At 46.6% G+C, this 21453-nt stretch overlaps 1 protein-coding gene across 4 annotated transcripts in view; it reads right to left on the minus strand.

Moving 5' to 3' along the window:
- Window positions 1-2110: 2110 nt before the first annotated feature.
- Window positions 2111-21453, minus strand: part of LOC118217650 (zinc finger matrin-type protein 4-like) — a 98366-nt gene continuing 79023 nt past the window's right edge. For all 4 annotated transcript variants that reach the window (XM_035399588.1, XM_035399587.1, XM_035399589.1 and 1 more), the window contains 3 exons: window positions 19034-19282; window positions 12431-12527; window positions 2111-2938 (listed from right to left, as the gene is read on the minus strand). In XM_035399588.1, coding sequence (XP_035255479.1) covers window positions 2917-2938; window positions 12431-12527; window positions 19034-19282 — 368 coding nt within the window. In that variant the 3' untranslated portion in view covers window positions 2111-2916. The remainder of the gene's footprint in view (window positions 2939-12430; window positions 12528-19033; window positions 19283-21453) is intronic.

The raw sequence follows: 21453 nt of genomic DNA on the forward strand, positions 1-21453 counted from the left end.
CTATTCCAGCTGTGCATACCGTGTCCAGGAGGCGTACCGCACACCCTGACAACAATACTCATGAGTGAAGTCATGGATGGCCAACTGCACACTATGACCAACACCTGCCAGGGAGTGAACAAAAATCCTTTAAAAGCCTTCCAAAACTGCCTTCCAATAACTTATGTGAGGTCACAGGTCACATTCACATCTGTATTAATCAATTAGAGTAGGTCACCTCGCTCCACTAAAACTGGACTGGGGAGAGCAGACACATCGCCTTGTGACCTGACCAGGCCGTACACGCAGGTTTGGATTACGGCAGCTTTCTCTCTGCAGAACAGAAATGTGTTGATCATTGCAAAACCTTATTTTATTTTTATTTTTAAACAGGGCTCCTCCGTGCAGAGAAAACCACTAGGTTCCTTGTGTTACCTTCTTCCTGAATCTGTGTCCACTCTTGATGACATCATCAAAACATTTTTGTGCAGCTGTCTTCTGAATGCTGCCATCTTCCCTTGTGTGAACTGAACCCTTGGGGTTGTGATGGACATCCCAGCAATCACAAGCTACCCACAAGCCTTTGAAAATATCAAAGAGAGACTGTCAATGGCTCAAGATACACAACTTGACTTTAAAATTCGACCGAAGCACTTTCGCTGAAGGACCAAAAAAAAAAAAAAAGGCAATAGACAAAGTTTTAATTTTCAAAGAGAAAATATATATTGAGTGAATTTACAAATGTGCACAGTACAATCTGTACCTTACGTTTCCAACCTCATTTTAAACTTCACTTAAAAACCCACGGCATAGTAATACACAATTCCAACTAAATAAGCCCTTCATATATAATTATTTACTTATTTTCATGAATACCCTTGCTTGACCAGCGACCATTATTTTAAACAAACGATACAGTATTTGTGTTCTGTAGGCAGACGCATTTACATGGGGTCAGGCTGTAAAGGGTCAGGATTAAAGGTCAGACAGTAAATTCACCGCTGGTTTATAAAAGCATTGAAAGCATCGGAACGAAATTAAGATTCCCACAGGAGCAGACTGATTTGAAATGGCAACGTGTGTCAGCAAAGTTGTTTGGTTAGCCGTACTGCACAATTTAATTTAACACTGAGCATTTTACTGTGCATTTTAACACCTCGGTTTTACAACCACAAGTGAAAAACATAAGTTTTTACAGTCATAATTGTGCATACTCAATTGTGCATTGCCCATCTCAAACAAAGCATTTCTTTTCACCGCTGAGACTTATTAAAAAGTGACCGGCGAGGCGGTTAGACGTGTGTTTGCATAAACCGTACCCCTCCTCTGCGATGTGTATTTATAATTCATAAAACAGTCGTCCCTCAGTGCGGGGGAGCTCCAGGAAGCACAGCTGTTCGCACAAATTAAACGCGTTTATGAACGCACACTAAATGTGCTGCAGTATGGCGTCAGCGACTGCAAATGAAAAGTAGCGCGTTTGCTAACTCCGCCAAGTTTTTACATAGATATACCAGTAAAAATGATGGCTATTGTGCATGGCCCCTGCTAATTTAATAAATAAATAAACTAACAAATAAATAAATAAATAAATCTAGCTCTTTTAAATGCAATCCTTTTGCCTTTTTCCTCATAGGTTTACATTTAAACTCCGGAGATGAATTCTGTCCAATCACACAAAGTAATATCAATTTATTATTCATCTCTTACATATCACACTGGATATTGTGAACTTCATCTAAAAAAAAAAAAAAAAAAAAAAACACCAACTAAGCATTAATTATGATGAGCGGAAAGATTTGTACGTAGTGTCAGGCATTATTTTTGTGTCCTCGCTTTGAGCTTTGGCAAGTCGGATCATTTTCAAGGCATATGTACAGATTATTTCACTTAATTAAAAACCAGGGGCATGAATATGCTGATTCTTGACAGCTGCAGCATTTCACACTGCGCAAAGTGTATCGTTTTGATGGGACAATCTCGGCAAGAGACTATTTGCAAAATACTGCTTCCCTGCACGAAAACGATGAATTTCTCATTTGCAACGCAAGCTCCTGTGACATGCTCTCTAGCAACGAGCAAACAAAAATGGACTGCGATTTTTTTTTCCCGGCAAAATAATACCCACCAGGCTTTTAAAAAAATTATAATTTTTTTTTTTTTTTTTACATGACATCAAGCTCCACTTCAGTCAGCGATCTGCAGAACTTCAGGAGCGCGTATCGCCTGATTGTGAGCTGCAGTCAGCGGGAAGAAGCCGCAGGAGAGGCCTCTGATTGGTCACGGCTCCGGGTGAGGTGTCCAGGGTGGCTGTAGGCTGGGGGTCAGAGGTCAAACTGGGCAGAGAAACGCAGGAAAGGTGAAGCAGGTTCTGCTCTGTGAGCTGAGCTGATACGTGGCAGGCAAGCAGGCATTCTGAAACGTCAGTACACACCGAAGAACACCGCAGGGTTTGAAACTGGTGCACTTCCACTTTGCGCCGAAATCCCAGTCTCTGCGACTGAACCTGAGCCAAACATTTGCACGTGAAACCACCGTCCACAGAGTGCAGATTACTGACGGACCTGTTAAAAACACTCACACAACACCACCACCAGCCACTCCAGGCTGGCTTCTACGTGTTCCTATGACTATCATTATTCTCAAAGTTTTTTTTTTTTTTGGTAACACGAATGACATCAATTAAGGACTGCAGTCACATAAGGGCCATGATTATTTTTTCTTTCCCCTAGCAGCACCTCAACATTCCAGAAAGCCTGTTGATGCTGCCGCCTGTCGTCGTAGAAACAGACACGGAAGGCTGAGCGAGAAGTTCAGAGGCATCAGGGACGACCTTTGTGACATCATAGTGGGCGTGTCCGAAAGCACCCAATTAACTCCTCCGATGATCCTCCAGGCCTCACTGGAAGAGCCTCCACCAGTTTTCCACTTGATCCACTACTGCTGGTGCTGCTTCAAGCTGGGAAAAAAAAAAAAAAAGACAGTCAGAGCTCCTGATACATGCCTGTCAGTGGACTCCTTCTTAATCATTTAGAGAGCGGTTAATCACCAGACAGTCTCCAGACACCTCAGTCACACAGTAATAGGGGCAGGGTAGTGGAGTTGCTGGTTTGAGCCCCTGGTGGGCATAAAGGGACGCTGACTTGTACCTGGAGAGATTGGGGAACTTGGGACCCTACAAGAAAGAACTCTGCCGTTGGGCCCTTGAGCGAGGCCCTTAACCCAACTGCTCCAGGGGCTTTACCCCTGTTCTCTCTCTCCGACTCCCCACTTTCTCAACTGCTCTCTCTTTCCCAGGGTATCTTTGACAAAGAGAAACATGTTCTTAATGGTCCTTCCCAGGTTAAATTAAGGATTTTACATAAAGAAACCCATGGCATGTGTATTCAGTCCAAACGTGAAAATTATGACATGTTCTGGCTTGAAATTTTGGAATATATTGACTGTATATGATAAATTTCCAGGTAATTGTCATTGTAGGTTTGTCAAAGTGACACTGGCTAATAAAAACTGGATGCCTCCACAGTTTTAATACTGTGAAAAAAACATTTTTACAAGCTCAGTACACATCACATGATAATATTTTAGTCCGCATATGTAATTACCTGCGTATGGATACTTTATGTACTCTATATTACAGCATTAAGGTGTAAAATGTATAAAACACAAAACATTTTACCTCAGGCGAAGTAGAGCTCTGCTTAATTGGAAGGCTTTTAAATGAAGTGTGAACAGTCATGTCTTTAAATAGTCCAGAAGCCTCCTAATTAATGCAATGCTTTCACAGTAAGTCTCTCACAACCTTCTTTAAAAATTTACTCTGCAGTATAAATAGAATTCCCAAAATAAAACCAGTTTCAGTAATACAAACTACTTTTAACAGTTTTTGGTAATTACAGTAGCTGTCATTTAAAAAAAATTACAGTCAAGAACATAATTATGACTGTGGTAAATTTTTTCCATCCATATCTCACATATCTAACAAATAGCACAGCTAGCTATGAGAAGTGAATCCAGCAGTCAAAGATCTGTACTCCAAATAGGGCAGCCAGAATTACACGTGATTTGCAGTTGGCTTATTTTCAAATGGTCGTCATGGTTCCAGTGCGGTAGCCTTCTTGAGAATTGACGGACAGAATGGATGGAGGTGTCCATGTGACGCTCGGCAGCCAATGCTATCAGTCTTGCCTTGTCTCTCCTCTTCTCCATCTCTATTTAGCGAAGGCCACACTGACAGGCTGAACCCAAAAAAGACCACAAGCGCTCGATAGCCCCTGACAGGAAAACAAACGACTGTCCTGCTACTTTTAGAGGAATTGATATTGTATTGATAGGTGGGAGTTACAGGTACAAATTGCCCCTGCAGGGCTGAGCAGGGAGGGCCTGGCAGCACAGAGCTGGGGGGGGGGGGGGGGGGGGGGGGGGGGGGCACTGCAGAGAGGTATCTCAGGGTCACCCTCACCCATACCCAGTTTCACATCCACGGGGACCCCTGACAGGGTTACATGTACGCCCCCCAATAATTACCACGTGATGAGAAATACACACATGCATGGACAAATCCGTTTCTCTGGCTGGCCTTGGGGCGGGGGCAGGGGCGGGGGGGGCGGTAATTGCAGTAATTCCTTTAATTGCCATTTTCAATTTGTGGCTTTGATGCTGCACCAGAAAACTGGAGGGGGCGAGACAAGAAAATAAGACTTGTAATAAAGTGTGATTGTTTTATGAAAATAAGACCTCTAATAAGGTGTGATTGTTTTATGAAAATAAGAGCAGTAATAAGGTGTGATTGTTTTATGAAAAAAGTTGTAATAAGGTATGGTTGTTTTATGAAAATAATAGCTCTAATAAGGTGTGATTGTTTTATGAAAATAAGAGCAGTAATAACGTGTGATTGTTTTATGAAAAAAGAGTTGTAATAAGGTGTGATTGTTTTATGAAAATAAGAGTTGTAATAAGGTGTGACTGTTTTATGAAAATAAGAGGTGTGCGTGTATGTGTGTATTAAGGTGTGTGTGTGTGTGCGCGTGTGTAATAAGGTGTGTTTGTGTGTGTGTGTGCGTGTGTAATAAGGTGTGTGTTTTGGACGAGGGTTCCCCATCCAAGGTCCTGGAGGGCCACACGGTCTGCCGGTCTCAGTTTCCACCTCAAGTCAGCAAGAAACCAAGAGAGGTGAGTTAACCTGGAGCCCAGACAGCCAGACAGACCGTGAGATTTAGAGACACTTCAGGCTCTACAGTCAGTATTCACTGGAGCAGTGATAGTCAAGACAGGGACAGACCAGCTTAAGACATCGGTTAAATTCGTAGAAGGCAGTTTGCAGAAGTTTGTAAAAAAAAAAAAAAAAATTGGTTCCATTGTAAACAATTGGGCAGGTGTATGGCACTGAATTGCTCTGCTTGTTGCCACGGTTGCGGTGGAGACGCTCAAGCCTAGCCCACGAGCCTGAAGCACTGAAGAGCTAGCGGAACCAGCGCTCCCCTCTAAGACCGGACCGCAGAGAGGCTGCAGACGGCTGCAGAGAGGCTGCAGAGAGGCTGCAGACGGCTGCAGAGAGGCTGCAGAAAAGCTGCAGAGAGACTGCAGAGAGACTGCAGAGAGGCTGCAGTGAGGCTGCAGAGAGGCTGCAGACGGCTGCAGAGAGGCTGCAGAGAGGTTGCCAGATCCTGCAGTGGGACGCGCGTCGTGCTCGCTGCTGGGAGCGGTGCAGATGGCGAGCGTCAACTGACCTTTGAAGGCCAAACAAACCCCCCCCCCCAATCCCCATCCCCCCAACCCCTCAAACCAACTCGACTGTGAGTAACGGTCACCTTGGCAACCACCCTGAGCTAGTGGAGGACAGAGGTTGTGCTTTTGAGATGGAGGTGGGGGGTGGAGGATGGAGGATTGCGGATGCTGTGCTGAAGGTTGTACTTCTCTGTTCCTGATCAGAGACATCCCCCGCCCCCCCCCCCCCCCCACAGTGCTGGCTGCTGAAATCTTTATGAATAAAGAGAAGGGCAAACCACCCCTCGCTACTCCTAAAGCCTGGCCCTGCCAAACATTGCCGCGTGGGACCCAATCGGCAGTCTGAACGCGGATGCAGGCCAACAGCAGCCAGAGTAGGAGGAAGGCATGGATGCAGTGTTATTCAACCCTTTGAAGAGCAGGTTTTTTGGAATGTTTTTCCCCCCCCAACATTCTAAGTCAGTGTTCTAGAACATGATTGTTTTCAATTACCAGTAGTGATTGTGACATCAGCATTAGAATGTTCAGCTAAGAACACTCTGATCACATATTTGTGATCGAACAGCTTAAAGGGCTAAGGAATGACCGTTCCAATAAGGCATGATTTTTAAAGCAGGGCGTCACCACCGGACACCTCCAAAATAAGACTGAGAACAGGGAGAGAGAGTGAGAGGAAGAGAGAGAGAGAGAGAGAGAGAGAGAGAGAGAGAGAGAGGGGAAAGAGAGAGAGAGAGAGAGGGAACAGCAGGCAGTAGAAGCTATACAATCTAAACTGCCCTGTGGGAATTTTTGTACACTATCATTTGAACAGCATGTGGTGTAGTCCGTACAGCTCTTGAGATAATAATACAAGAGGGTCTGACTTGCATTTGGAACAGTTGACTCTTTTAACCTTGGGCAAGACACTGCAACCACTTCAGTATGGCTTACAAAGAGCAAACAGGCAAGCGTTTAAAGCTGCAGAGGCAGCAATAATGCAATAATGTCATAAATGCATAAGTTACACGATTTATTTACGGATTATGTAGATATAAATCATGACACGGCATATGCATGCAACAATAGATGGCAAGCCTGGAGGGCAGAGGGAGCTTGAGGCTGTTTTCCTGGGGCTAAATCATCACCTCAGGACTGCTGTGCTCCTGATACGTACACCATGCTGTGATTTATATAATCATGGGGAACGTGGTGACGGGTAAGTTACTGGGTAACAAGCAATTTAGAGGTTACAAGTTTGTGATGGATCCTTGAAAAAGGGTTAAACTAAAGTCAGGTTAAACTAAAGTCAGGTTACACTGTCAGGTTAAACTAAACTCCGTTTAAACTGTCAGGTTAAACTAAACTCAGGTTAAGCAGTTAGGCTAAACTAAACTCTGTTTAAACTGTCAGGTTAAACTAAACTCAGGTTAAGCAGTTAGGCTAAGTAAACTCAGATTAAACTAAAGTCAGGTTACACTGTCAGGTTAAACTAAACTCCATTAAAACTATCAGGTTAAACTAAACTCAGGTTAAACTAAAGTCAGGTTACACTGTCAGGTTAAACTAAACTCCATTTAAACTATCAGGTTAAACTAAACTCAGGTTAAACAGTTTGGCTAAATAAACTCAGGTTAAACTAAAGTCAGGTTAAACTGTCAGGTTAAACTAAACTCAGGTTAAACAGTTAGGCTAAATAAACTCAGGTTAAACTAAACTCCGTTTAAACTGTCAGGTTAAATAAACTCAGGTTAGACTGACAGCAGAGGCGGCCGCAGTCAGCTTTGTGTTCACAGAGCAGAATCCCTGCACTGGGGGCTAAGCTGAGTGACTGCAGCCAGGATGCCAGCCCCCAAGTAAATCTGCTCCCTGGAGCCAGTGCTTGACCCGGTGCTCATTCCCCTGTTCTGGGGGAGGGGAGGGGGGGGGCTCCTCATTCCTGTAAAAATACCCACCAGTGCCTCTTCTCTAGCTCTGCGCTCTCGCCTGGAGAAACTCTACACTGTCTACGCGTTCTTCTCCGTGCGTTCAGGATCGTGAATAATTCCATTACTATATGAAATATTACGCCCGTGTCTTATGGGGAAGGGAGACACTGCTTGTGTCCTGTCTGACTGCGGCATTTACCGCCTACTTACCTCAGCCGGGGTTTAATGCACCACAGCAGAAAGAATGAACTCGCCAATTAATCAAAACGACACAAAAAATAACTAATCACACAACTGCAGACAGTGTTGGACACCGGATGCATTCTCTGTCTGGCTTCATGGTTTAATTATTAAAGGAATTCCCACTAGAGAAAAAACAAACTCAAAATGCAGAGCATGGTATATGAAGAATAACTCATTTTTTCTCTTGTTTCGAAATAGCAAACTTTTTATTATTCCCGTTTTAAAAGGCTTAGGACTTTGTTCTTCAGACTTTATTTTTAAAACACAACAGACCAATGCACTATGGGATTGTTGGACAACTTTTAAAATGGGGTGTAGCACATTTTGGTATCAAAGCAATGGTTTTAATGATTGTGGACTTGAAAGAATAGAACCTTTGGAGCCAGAGAACTAGCAATCCCACAATGCACTGTTTTTAAACAAAGGCCTCTGGCTTTTAAAATGTGAACAACAGAGCAAGAGTGTAAATTTTGAATGAGGAACCAAATGAGCAATATTCTCAGTTTACCATTCTCTGCATTTTCAGCCTGGAGTTTTTTTTTCTTTCCAGTGAAGAGTCAAAACTGTATGATTGTGTTTTTAAATTTTTTATTTTTTAACAGGAAAGCAACACTACCAAGCCTCAAATTCACACCTGCCTTTCCCCGAGGACATATCTCCTGCTGTTGTTTTCAACTGATTATTCATGTGATTACAAACCCCAGACAGAGACAATATTTTTTTTTAAACTAAACTCCACATCCCAGAGGCTGTAAATATTCAGTGCCTGTACTGGGGAGACGAAACCACGCTCCTGCAGGTGGTTCCCTGTGTACGTGGGACCGCTGCAGCCATTTCACCTGAGTCCCTCTGGGCCTGCTGGCATGGTTCTACCCACACGTGCTCTTATTATGAAGTGGGGAGGCCTCAGACCTACCTCTGAACCTTACACAGTCCCCAGAGGCCTGGTCATCATAATAAGAGCGCATGGAAGTGATTATTTGGCTGGGCAGAGGGCACTGAACCGGAACACCCCCCCTTCCCCCCACCCCCCATCTTGTTCCAGGCAGCCCCAGGAATCGATACCATGGCAAGGAGATCTAAAGAGGACAGTGGGTAGCTTTGATGCTTTGATTACATCACATTATTTGATCGATAGAGGCAATTTCTGGAATTTCCCCCTGCACCATCCCTGTGAGCCTCCTCCTGAGCAGGCAAGGCCAGACTAATGCCAGACTGCACTGGGCCACACCGCCCTACCTCCTCCTTGATCCTCCTCAATGTGAGGCCACTCAGAAACACCAAGGAACGCCTAACACATCAAACTACACTAAAATGAACTGGAACAAAACACAAAATACCACAGAATAAATAAATCCATGAACTACAATCAAAATGGTCATGGCACAGGTGACTTTACAAGTTGCACAGAGGCAAACACCAAACAGAAAAGTGGTGAGCAGCCCAAAAAACATATGAAATAGAGAAATGCTAATGTTCCCAGTACATGCAATACATTTGCAATACTGCCCATTCCTGGTGTCATTTCATCGACCAGGTCCTGGGGACAGGTGTGGGGGGGCTCTGGTGTTTTCCAGTCTGCACCACCCCTCCGGCCCCCCACACCCCACCACCCCCTCATGGTCAGAAATTTCCGGAAGCCCAAAAACCGGCAAGTGCTCCTCCACACTCCTGCCATTCCCTGCCATCTTAGCAATTTGCAGTAAAACGCTCCACTGTCAGCAGTTCTGTGCCGCCCCGGCCCGGCACTAAATCACTTCCTTATCCAGCCCGAGCACCGCAGCGTCGACGGCAGCGGCGGTACGGCGGTATGGTGGTACGGTGGCGATGGCGGTGTGGCGGTGTGCAGTAAAACCCACGCGGGGCACTGACAGGGAAACAGAGCGCGGGTCAGAGCCCATGAGCCTCTCAGGACTGATCTACCGGCCTCGGGGGAAACTCCTCATTTTCCCTTTCCCCCTGATAGCGCCCCCCTAATCACACCGGGCCAGACTCCGGCTCCTGGAATAGGAGGGGAGATAACAGCCAGGGGGGGTGGGGGTGGGGGGGGGGGGAGCGGAGAGAGGGAGGAAGAGTGGAGAGTGCTCGCCCGAATGGTTTCAGCAGCCCAGTGACCTTCACCAACGCACCCACACCAGCCAGGACATCAGCACCCACACAACCAATCAGACAGGACACCAGCACCCACACAACCAATCAGCCTGGACACCAGCACCCACACATCCAATCAGACAGGACACCAGCACCCACACAACCAATCAGACAGGACACCAGCAACCACACAACCAATCAGACAGGACACCAGCACCCACACAACCAATCAGCCTGGACACCAGCACCCACACATCCAATCAGACAGGACACCAGCACCCACACAACCAATCAGCCTGGACACCAGCACCCACACATCCAATCAGACAGGACACCAGCACCCACACAACCAATCAGCCAGGACACCAGCACCCACACAACCAATCAGCCAGGACACCAGCACCCACACAACCAGGACAGAGAAAGACAGGTCTGGTGGAAGAGGACTTTTCGGTGACCCGGTTCTCCACCACAGTCTGATCTGAGCGATCTCTCACGCAGAGGAGAGCAGGCAGAGGAGAGCGGGCCAGGACCAGTTCACTCAGAAACGTACTCGAGTCGTCACCGTCCCTGTGCGTGTGCGCGGGAGAAAACGCTTCCCCGGGGGCTATCTAACCCCAGCATGCATCTCCCCCCTCTGGCCGCACAGCTTTTGTCGAGGTAACATCCCACCGTCTGCGCAGGGACCCGTCGGCTGCACCTGTAACCACGCCGCTCACCTTTTCAGATTCCGCCCGTTACTCACGGATCTCCCCCCTCCCCCCTCAGCGGCACGGCTAAATTAGGCAGCAGCTGCCATGGAGCCGTTAAAACCACGCAAGAATGTTTGTTATTGTAACAATATTTGTACTGTAAATCTGTTTGGGCACGGCCTAATTTACATTGCTACCGTATACAAAGCTCGCTCGATTTATGCAGCTCCCAACTCATTCAATTAGAAACAATGGTGCTGTGGAGACACTGCGACGAATAGTAATACAGCTGGATATACATCAACAAGGACGTAAAAGAGCAAAAAAGATACCGGCTATCCCAGAGAACAAGGGTACTCAGGACCAGGTTACAGAGTATAGCTAACGTTGGACCAGGGTACTAAGGACCAGGTTACAGAGTGTAGCAAACGCAGAACCAGAGCATTGAGGACCAAGGAACCACGTGCAGCCATATTTTGAAATATTTTCCCAAATATTTGAACAGTGAGTGCATATCAAGTCTGGCCAGGGACCCCCTACAGTAGCTTCAAGGACACCCTCTAGAAAACCCAGGCTTTAACAGCATAGCACCCGACTGAGATTCCCCAGCACCTTGAAAAGCGCAGCGCTTCACAACCCCCCCCCCCCCCCGTTCCCAGAATCCCCCTGGCACACGGCGCGCTCACACCGCGGGCCCTGCGTGGCGGTAATGGCGGGTGAGCCCGTGCGCACCAGTGCCTCCCGCTGCTCCTCCACACTCAGCCCAGCGGCGCTGCTTCAGTCAGTCACACCTTCTGGGCTCCTTTCAATTATACATCCAGCTATACGTGCTAACGGCAGACGCGCTAACGGCAGACGCGCTCTGAAAGGAAACTTACACTCACTGCTGAGGGAAAGGAGTGCGCCACAACTGAACCACTCACACTCTCGCACTCTCGCGCACACGCACACGCACACGCACACGCACACGCACACGCACACACACACACACCCGCACACACACACACACACACACAGAGCATCCCACTACCCTCCTTTTCTATTTTTATTATTTATTTAGCTTTATTCAGATGGCAGGGAGCAGAGAGGGTAACGGACGGAGAAGGGATCACAGATCAGAAGGTCTTCTGGCCAGCAATCAAACGGGAGGACGTGACTTCTGACGTGACTTCTGAAGTCTGCCGCCTTACCGACTGTGGCACAAGTTGTAAGGGCCTGACGATTTCGCTCGGGGCTAAGCCTGACAATTGAACACTTTTTAGGAGTCTGCTTTTTAAAATACAATAGGATGGTGTCCGCATCAGTCATATTGTACGAAGGATCCGTGTATTAAAATAAACAGGTCATGAAATAACATCTAACATAAATGTCTTTCCAACAACCCGAAAGCCTAATTTAATCATGCTAAGTAAGGACTTTGAACCTGATCCTGGCAGTGACCGGTAGCCAGTGGAGTGACCTCAGCAGAGGAGTGACGTGGGAGAAATTGGGAAGGATGAATATGAGTCGGGAAGCAGCATTTTGAATCATCCGTAGTGGCTGTATGGCACACGCTGGCAGGCTTGCAAGATTACACTTTGGCTTGAAACCGTTTCGAAGAGCATAGAGCTCACTGCGTTTAAAAGCCACTGCAGAGTTTTTGGTGAGATTCACAGCACAGGGCTCAGCAAACGGGATTGGATTACTATTATATCACGTCAGTGTGTCCAGGTACATAGAAATAGGAGCGTAATGAAGTGAAACAGGACAGTTACCGACTGAAACAGGTGGGAGGCTGCTGGTGGGGTCACTCACTTGTTTTGGTGCTTGGAGCCTTGGAGGTGTGCGTGGTACTGTTCGATCGAGTTCAGGATCACATGACACACCGTGCAGGAGTAACTGCTACGCAGGCCTGGGGAAATACAAACACACAAATAAACACAACTTACTCCCCGACAAAAACAAACACAATTCACAACCCGAAAAGAATACGAAAACACAGTTCGTCCACCAACACACACAAAGAAAAAACAATACACTACCTGATAAGAACACAGTTCATCCACAAACGCACAAATAATCACTATTCACTACCCAACGAAAACACAAAAACACAAAGTCAAAGTCAAAGTGTTTTTATTTGTCAAGTGCACAGTATAACACAGGTCATTCTGAGCAAAGAAATTCTTGTGACATGGCAGGCAGCAACTACGTAGAAGCAAGAGCAAAATATCAAAAATATCTAAAATATATCACACAGTTCATTCACAAACACACACACACACTCACACAAAAAAACCATATAAATGTGTCGTGGACTGCTCATTAACTCAGTGCATTCTCTGTGTACTCAAATAAAACTCTTTTTCCTTGGGGACATCCATGTACGTCGCTTTCGATAAAAGCGCCTGCCAAATAAATGTAATGCAATGTTAATTTAAAGCCTCTAAGAACATTATGACCTTTTACAGAACACTTGTTTCAAGCACCAGTTGTGCAGGTTCATTAATGACTGTTAATTAAACTCAGGATGTTTAGAATTCAAAATAAGCAGCGTCCCTTTTAATTTATTCGACGAGATAAGATCTACACGTGTCACATGCCGCTGGCGATTGCTGAATTATTCCCAACAAGTGCCAGTGTTTGCCTGCGCATTTAATTTGACAGCATACATCTAATATCTGCTGTAATACTTCATGTTTTGTCTCACTTGAATTGTTCCTTGGTTTAATCTGATTATTCTGCAATGTAGCCTCAATTTTTCATGTTTATTGGAAGTGATTTTTTATAAGCTTTGGCATGCATTCAGTACATCCATGTAATTGTTTAATAAAGTAATTTTCTACTCTCAGAAATGATCAATGTCAGAGTTTTTTGGAAAAACCCTCACAGAAGATCATGCCCCGAACCCCTGTAGAGTCAATCAAGCTCCCCGCCCCCCAATGTAATATTTTACCATTAAACCACTGCCACCGGATAGGGCATAATGACAGTTACCATGCCATTACCAAGTTTATTTTTTTGCCATTAACACTACATGTGTTGTATGAAAAGTACTCTGAAAATGTGACTCTCTTGTGTCTCTTTTAAACTATGAATAATAACTGCTTGAGTGTTGGCTGATTTAAACTGATTAGCTATGATTGATTACAACTTTGCCATTCCTCCCCCCCCCCCCCCCCCTCCCCACCATTTCCTTTCTGTCTTTGAATTATTGAACAGTGCATAGACAGGGCAGCTAAAATTCAGCTAAATGTATCTATATATCTTTCTTTACCATAAAATATTAATTTCCAAGACACTAGATCACATCAGACCGAGAACATGAGGGAAAGGCCACTAATAGATGCCATTTGCTTTAAAAAAGAAAAAAAAAAAAAGATCTGTCTTAAATTACTGGTACAGATTTGCGGTTTAATTTTAGGTCCCGTCGTCCATCTGAGTCAGGCCTCCAGGGGGCGACAGTGAACAGTGCCAATATCCGGTGAACGGAGGGAGCAGACGCGGCTAATTAAAGGGTTTGCAAAGGGGCTACAGAAATAGATGGAAGTGAAGAAGAAAAAAGGCTTTGGCCACAGAGTGAAGGGAGGAAACAGGGAGGAAATCTCTGAGAGACTGAGAGGTGCAGGGAGGGGGCGGGGGGAGGGGGGGGAGGGGGCTGGTGGTGGCGGTTGGCAGGGTATCATTGTGCTTTGGGACTGCACCGGTCGATGGGCATCCAGCGGTTTGTCTGTACCCGTGACATCTGGCAGGCATGACAGCGCATATTTTTAGACGCTAGTCTGCACTTGATTACGTCCAAAACAGGAATAAAAACGATTGAAAATCTGAATCAACCGAAGGCCCAATGGAGCCACCTTAAGGTTCTAAGAACTGAAAAAATAGTTACATATGTTTATACAGAGTGATTGAAAGAATGTTATCTTTAAACTTGGTAGCTTAGTTCAACAGTCTCTCGGGGAAGAAGAAGATGATGAAGAAGAAGATGAGAGCTGTCGACCACATAATTAATATGAAGTGATATCAAACTGCTACGGTCATCATATCTCCACCACCAAGCAGCTCAAAGGAAAACCTCTACAGGTCTGAAATTACCCAACACATCCACTCCGTTCTGCATTTCATCCACTTTCGCTGAACTGCTGATTCCAAGTGGCCCCTTGCATAGAAATAAAAAACTTTGCTGGCTTTGAATGTGCTCTCAGTAAAATATTTATTTTTTGCAACCCTTCCAAAGATACTGTCGGTATTGAGATGGCATTTTATGGTTGAATTTGAGGCTTGGGTTCTTCTTTATCTCCCTCATCATCTTCCTCACCATGCATGAGGTCAATATGCACTAGTGCCGTCTCCTTGGCAACTCTGCAACCATTCCATTCTTTTTCATTATTGCCCAAACAGTGAATGTTGGCAGTAGGTAAGTAGTAACATTTTTTCAGACCGCATCCCTTCCAAGTGAATGAATAATACAGTGAGATGCCAACGTGTTTGATGTACATGTGGAAAAAAAATAACACAATGAATCTGCCTGTGAGAAACCTTGGCGTGCTGGAGACAGCACGAGCTCTTTATGTAATTAGGCTACCTTGGTTCTCCTTCCACTAGCAGGCGTGCTTTAATTAAAACCGTTCCTGTCTCTTCCGCGAGCCGAGTCCAAAAAGCCAACGGAGAGACAGCTGCGTGGTGGAGTAACAGACCGGGGGGGGGGGGGGGGGGGGGGGGGGGGGGGGGGGGGCTGGGGGGGGCACGCTCCGGCGTATCCGCGCGAGATCGCCCGGGCGATTTAATAAGCCGCTCTCTCTCTCTCTCGAGCGATTCGGCGTTCCAGGCCCCTCGGCAACCGTGGCGCTGCGGTTGGCGTCGACGACGATAATCTGATCCGCCGCGACATCCGCCGTCGCTTTAATCCCCTTAAAATTAAAATGTGGCAAAATTTGGGTGAAGCCTGGGCGGGGGTTTGGCGGGGGGGGGGTGGGGGGGTGGTTGGGGGTGGGGGGGGGCAGGTGAGAGAGCGGTGAGCGGGCGTGCGAGGAGGACCGAGCGAACCGCTTCACTCGAGCCCCGGAAGACGACGCGCTCAAACTTCTGTGCACAGCGATCGTAAGGAAATGTAAAGAAAGGACAGCAGAGAGCGTTTTTTTTCTTCATAGTACTACAGACACGTTCCAGTTAGATTAACTAATGGAAAGAGAAATGATTGTAATATGCAAACACCGCTAACAGTAGCATGTACAGGAGGGGGCCACAAAAAGACCAGAGCAGGCCTATTGTAGCATGTACAGGAGGGGGCCACAAAAAGACCAGAGCAGGCCTATTGTAGCATGTACAGGAGGGGGCCACGCAGGACCAGATCGGGCCTATTGTGTGCAGGTTTGGGCATGGCAGTCAGCGGGCTCATTAATTCCCCCCACGCAGGGCAGGAGAGGCTGCGATCGCCTTTGACAAAAGCGATGCCGCGTGCGCGAACATGCACTGACTCACGATGGAACATCTGCCAAAAAGCTGAATCAGAAAAGAGCGCACGGCCCCATAACTCACACCAAGGCTCTGAATTAGAGCAGGGATATAGTATATGTGTGTGTGTGTGTGTGTGTGTTTGTGCCTGTGTTTCTGTGTGTGTGTCTGCGTGCGTGCGTGCACGCCTGTGTGTGTGGAAGGATTTAATGTCTGGGCTGAATGGTGGATACCATGTATGCTCCAGAGTGAAGTGTGTGTGTGTGTGTGAGAACGTGTGTGTGTGTGTGTGTGTGTGTGTATGTGAGAGTGTGTGTGTGTGTGTGTGTGTGTGTGTGTGTGTGTGTGTGAGAGAGAGAGCGTGTGTGTGTGTATGCGTGTGAGTGCGTGCTGAACGTTAGATACTGTGTAAGCTCCAGAGTGGAGGAGCCCATCTGAATGCACAGGCTGCTCAACAGCCTGCCTAAGAGTCAGAGCAGCCAGCATTAAGGCTACTGACAAAGTGCAGTCAGACAATCTGTCAGTTATGTGGGTACAGACAGACATATGGACCTACAGATAATCAGAGTACAAATTAAATACTTTAATACATGTGCATATGCAGTGAATTCCACTAGAAATACACCATACATACACACACACACACACACACACACACATACCTGCAAGCCTATACACACACACACACACGCACACGCCCACGCACACACACACACACACACGCATCTGTAGCAAAGACACTACGAACTTACCAAGTAATTGAGATTCAGTCATTTCTCTTAACATTCAGTTCAGGTTCACCACACAAATAATTTCTTACATTTCACAATATTGACTTTAAATCCTTACAGAACGCCCACAGGAATGGCTGTCAGCTGCAGCTAAGTCTGAAGGCAATACTGAACGCTACTTCCACATACTGAACACACAGTATTCTTCTGGGCAAACAGAGTCACATTTTACTCCAATAATGCAGCGTGTTAGGTCACTGCTTTGCCATCTGAGTGTCAGTCATGTAATGAGTAAACTGTAAAAGTGTGTAGAAAACAGATGCCTTTTTGCAACTGATCTCAGATCAGAATCTAATTGTATTTCTGTAACTGCATATGTCAGCTCTCCACTGAAAAAGAGATGTAAATCTCAGTGGGTGCTTCCTGGTAAAATAATGAATAAATAAAAAAACATGCTCCTGTGCTAAATTCAGAACTCTGTTGTAATAGCTTTTGGATGAAGTAGGTGCAATTTTGTGCCAGATTTAAAAAATAGCTAATTTTATACTAACTGCGAAGGAAACCCAATATTATTCGCAAATGTAAATATTTTACAGCATTCAGGAGGTAAGGTCATCGAGAATCAATATTAAAGCAATTCCGTTAGCAGTTGGTGTTGTTCTTAATAATGTATGATATTGTTTTGTCCAGATCTCGATAGTGTGAAATGACATCCATTACATTAAGCATTACAATATGACTGCTTACCACTGAATCACTGTGGCTTATCATAGCCTAACAGGCCACTTCTCAAAGCCAGACTTCGGTAATCATTTACAAATGACAAAACAGTAGAGGGAGGGGAAGAGGGGGGTGGAGTAGGTAGAGAGAGGGTCTGGGGGGGGGGGACCGGGGTAGGTAGAGAGAGGGTCTGGGGGGGGGACTGGGGTAGGTAGAGGAAGGGGACGGAGGGGGTAGGTAGAGGAGGGGGACGGAGGGGGTAGGTCGCGGGAGGGGACAGAGGGGGTAGGTAGAGGGAGGGGACGAGAGGGTTGGTAGAGGGAGGTGAGGGGGGTACGTAGAGGATTGGTTGGTATTACTGGGTCAAAAGGAAGTGTTGTTTTTCCCCCCACCATTGACATGTGAAGTTTTATTCTTCTCAAGAACAAATAGCCTAAGATACCTGACTATATATTACGCTAAGGGTCTCCTTCAGAGTGGCCCATTCTCTTAGATCAGTCTTGGTTTGATTGTGTCTTTGCCACTTAAATAGATTTATTTCCTGTTGCTAACAGCACCTTTTGTCTCCCTGAAGTTGCATCTGGTATAACTGACATTGTTTCCACAAGATATATTGTGAAATTTCCTTTGTTAAGTGCACTATAGAGAAAATAACTTTAGCTTGTCTGTGGCTGACGTGTTAGTGCCTGACTTGGGATTCTGGTTTCATGGCCAAGATGCCAACCACACATTTTCAGGGTTATCACATATACTCACCTACTAGATCTTCACCTACATTCCTTTAACTATTTCTGTTTCTTAACTACAGGAGTCTACATTTGGTAACAGGAATATGTGGTGCCATATTAGGACAGTATAAAAATGTCCATTGCCACATTATTATCCGTAGGCCCAGAAGATCCATAAAACTGGAATTGTACTGAACATTGATCTGACTGATGAACTGATACTAAACTATTTCCTGGTACTGACCTGTGATTTGGTACAGTTCTGTGCCCTTGTACGGACCATAAGACCCAGTCCTACCCTTTATTAGGACCTGTGCCCTGACATTGATCAATGACCTAGCCCTGACCTGTCACCTTCAACTACGCTATGACCTGATGCTTATCTGTCCTGTGCTATTTCCTGGTCCGGACCACATACTGACCTATGGCCTGGTCCTGACCTCATACTGACCTATAATCTGGTCCTGACCGCATACTTACCCATGACCTTGTCCTGAACTCATACTGACCTATGACCTTGTCCTGAGCTCATTTCATTTATAAGGATCCCCATTAACTCCAGCAGAAGCAGCAGCTATACTTACCTGTTCCTGACTTAGTGTATGACCTTATGGTGACCTATGACCTTTTCCTGACCTATGACCTCATGGTGACCTATGACCTGGTCATGATCTCATTTAGCTCCAGCAGAAGCAGCAGCTATTCTTCCCAGGGTCCACCTGATACTGACCTATGACCTGTTCCTGTCCTATGACCCCCATGGTGACCTATGACCTGGCACTGACCTGTGCCCTCAGGGGTGTCCAGGCTGCCTGCGAGCTGCTCCAGCAGGCGCGCCCGCGCCGCGTTCCTCTTGTGCTTCTTGCCCTCGTAGTGCTGCTGGGCCATCAGGGGGTTGTTGAACCAGGCCCCACACAGGCAGCAGTACTTCCCCGCCTCGCCGTTATTGGCCAGGGGCCACAGAGGGGGCGGGGGCAGGGGCAGGGGAGGGGGCGGTACCGGGTCCGTGGGCTGTGGTGTACTCGGGGATGAATCTACACGGGGCAGAAGACAAGAAAAAAAAAAAAGACAGATTGGACTCAGGAAGCACAAGAATAACAGCCTTGACTCCTGTAAAACTGCACCACAGACACAAATACACAAATACACTAACATCAGGGTTCTTAAAAATGAGGGTGTGCAGTAAAAGCTAATGATTATGTTTCTTTGCCTCTCTCCATGATTTGGGCACTGGCTGGACCCGGAGCCATAAGCCTGACAAGCACCCCCCTTCCTGGCACTGCCAGCGCTGCTCCTGCCCCCCCCCCCCCCCCCCCCCCCCCCAGTGCCCCCCCTACCCCGGGCAGGGCTATGGCAGCCGTTGGCCCACCAGCCTGTCTCCCCCCACGGCCAGACTCATCCTTGCCCGGGTCCACTGACATTTATAGACTGTCCTTTTCTTAGTTCTGCAAATTACGTAATCAGCCTTTTTCAATTAACCGGTGCCAGCCGGTGGCAGATGGACTGCCCCTCTGGGCCAGGTTTTCTTCATTCTATAACTGTTCCTTGGCACTGTCGCCCCAGGCCTGCTCCTGGGGGGGTTCAGGCCTGGATCTCTGCAAAGCTGCAGTGTGACAATGCCCTTTGTAAAAAAAAATAAATAAATAAAAAGCGCTACACAAATAAAACTCAATTGAATCTGACCATCTGCCAAAGCCCAGTGCTGTAGGAGCTGGTGTGATCCTTCTGTTCCGAAGGCACTTTGCTGTGCATGCTGCTGGGTTCTGGGTTGTATGCTGGGTTCTGCAGCAGTGCGTTGGGTTGTCTGTTGGGTTCTGGGGCAGTGCGTTGGGTTATCTGCTGGGTTCTGGGGCAGTGCGTTGGGTTATCTGCTGGGTTCTGGGGCAGTGCGTTGGGTTAATACAATGGGTTCTGGGGCAGTGCATTGGGTTGTCTCCTGGGTTCTGGGGCAGTGTGTTGGGTTGTATGCTGGGTTCTGGGGCTGTGCATTGGGTTATGTTCTGGGACCTGGGGCAGTGTGTTGGGTTATGTTCTGGGATCTGGGGCAGTGCATTAGGTTATGTTCTGGGATCTGGGGCAGTGCATTAGGTTATGTTCTGGGATCTGGGGAAGTGCATTGGGTCATGTTCTGGGTTCTGGGGCAGTGTGTTGGGTTGTATGCTGGGTTCTGGGGCAGTGCATTGGGTTATGTTCTGGGACCTGGGGCAGTGCATTGGGCTGTGGGGTCACTCTTCCAACAGCATGCCACGCCCTCCTGTGGTCAGAAGTGACCCTTGGCTTGTTTTCCTGTGATGTGAGCTCAGTTCTAATGGAACCTGCTGCCATGTGTAAGGTCACCTGCTCACCCGCGCACACTGTTACACACACTCTCCCCTCTACTCTCCGTTTGGTTATTAACGGTGTGTATTTATAGGCACCGGCATGGATAGTACCGAGCATGGGCCTTTCAGAGCACATGCCTGGAAGTGCTCCACTTACTTTAATTTCCATGAGAGCAAAAAGCATTACCTGAATATTAAGAGATTAATTTTTGTTCTGGAAAACAACAGGAGGTCTGATTGAGTCAGAGAGTTACACAGGGAGAGAGAGAGAGAGAGAGAACAAGCGAGCAAGAGAGATGAGAGAAAGACAGCTAAGAAAAGAAGATACAGGGAGAGAGATAAAAAGGCAAGAGAAAGATAGGAAAGAGTGAGAAGGGTGAGAGAAACGGAGAGAAAGACAGGGACACAGAGTTGAAGGCGATCAAAAACTGAAGTTGTGCAGCTCTGATAGCTCTGTGGAAGAGAGACATTCTTTATGTGACGCGTGCACAATTATTTGGAAGTAAATGTCTTTGTGTGAGGGCGGTGTGGGTGGAGACAGGCTGAGAGATGAGACTGAGATCTGAGTGTGAGCTATGTAAATGCTATGTAAAAGGTGTATAAGTCGCTCAGGATAAATGTAAAGAGACTGAATCCCTCCTGACACTGCTTCTCTGACTGCCCTCGTCCAGGAGAAATCACAGCGGAAGTTAGAAGCCGGGAGAATGCTTTGATCATCCCCGCAGGCATACAGCTAACCTGTGCACGTCAGCTAAGAATTTCTGTTTGATTTTCCCCCACACTGAGTTAAAAGGGGTAAAACATGCACACACAGGGAGGCATAAAATACCGCCTTAACCTGCATCCCTTCAGACCTCACATACTGACATTCGGTACACATGAAC

The sequence above is a fragment of the Anguilla anguilla genome, chromosome 18, assembly GCF_013347855.1.
Source record: "Anguilla anguilla isolate fAngAng1 chromosome 18, fAngAng1.pri, whole genome shotgun sequence".
Taxonomy (NCBI): Eukaryota; Metazoa; Chordata; class Actinopteri; order Anguilliformes; family Anguillidae; genus Anguilla; species Anguilla anguilla.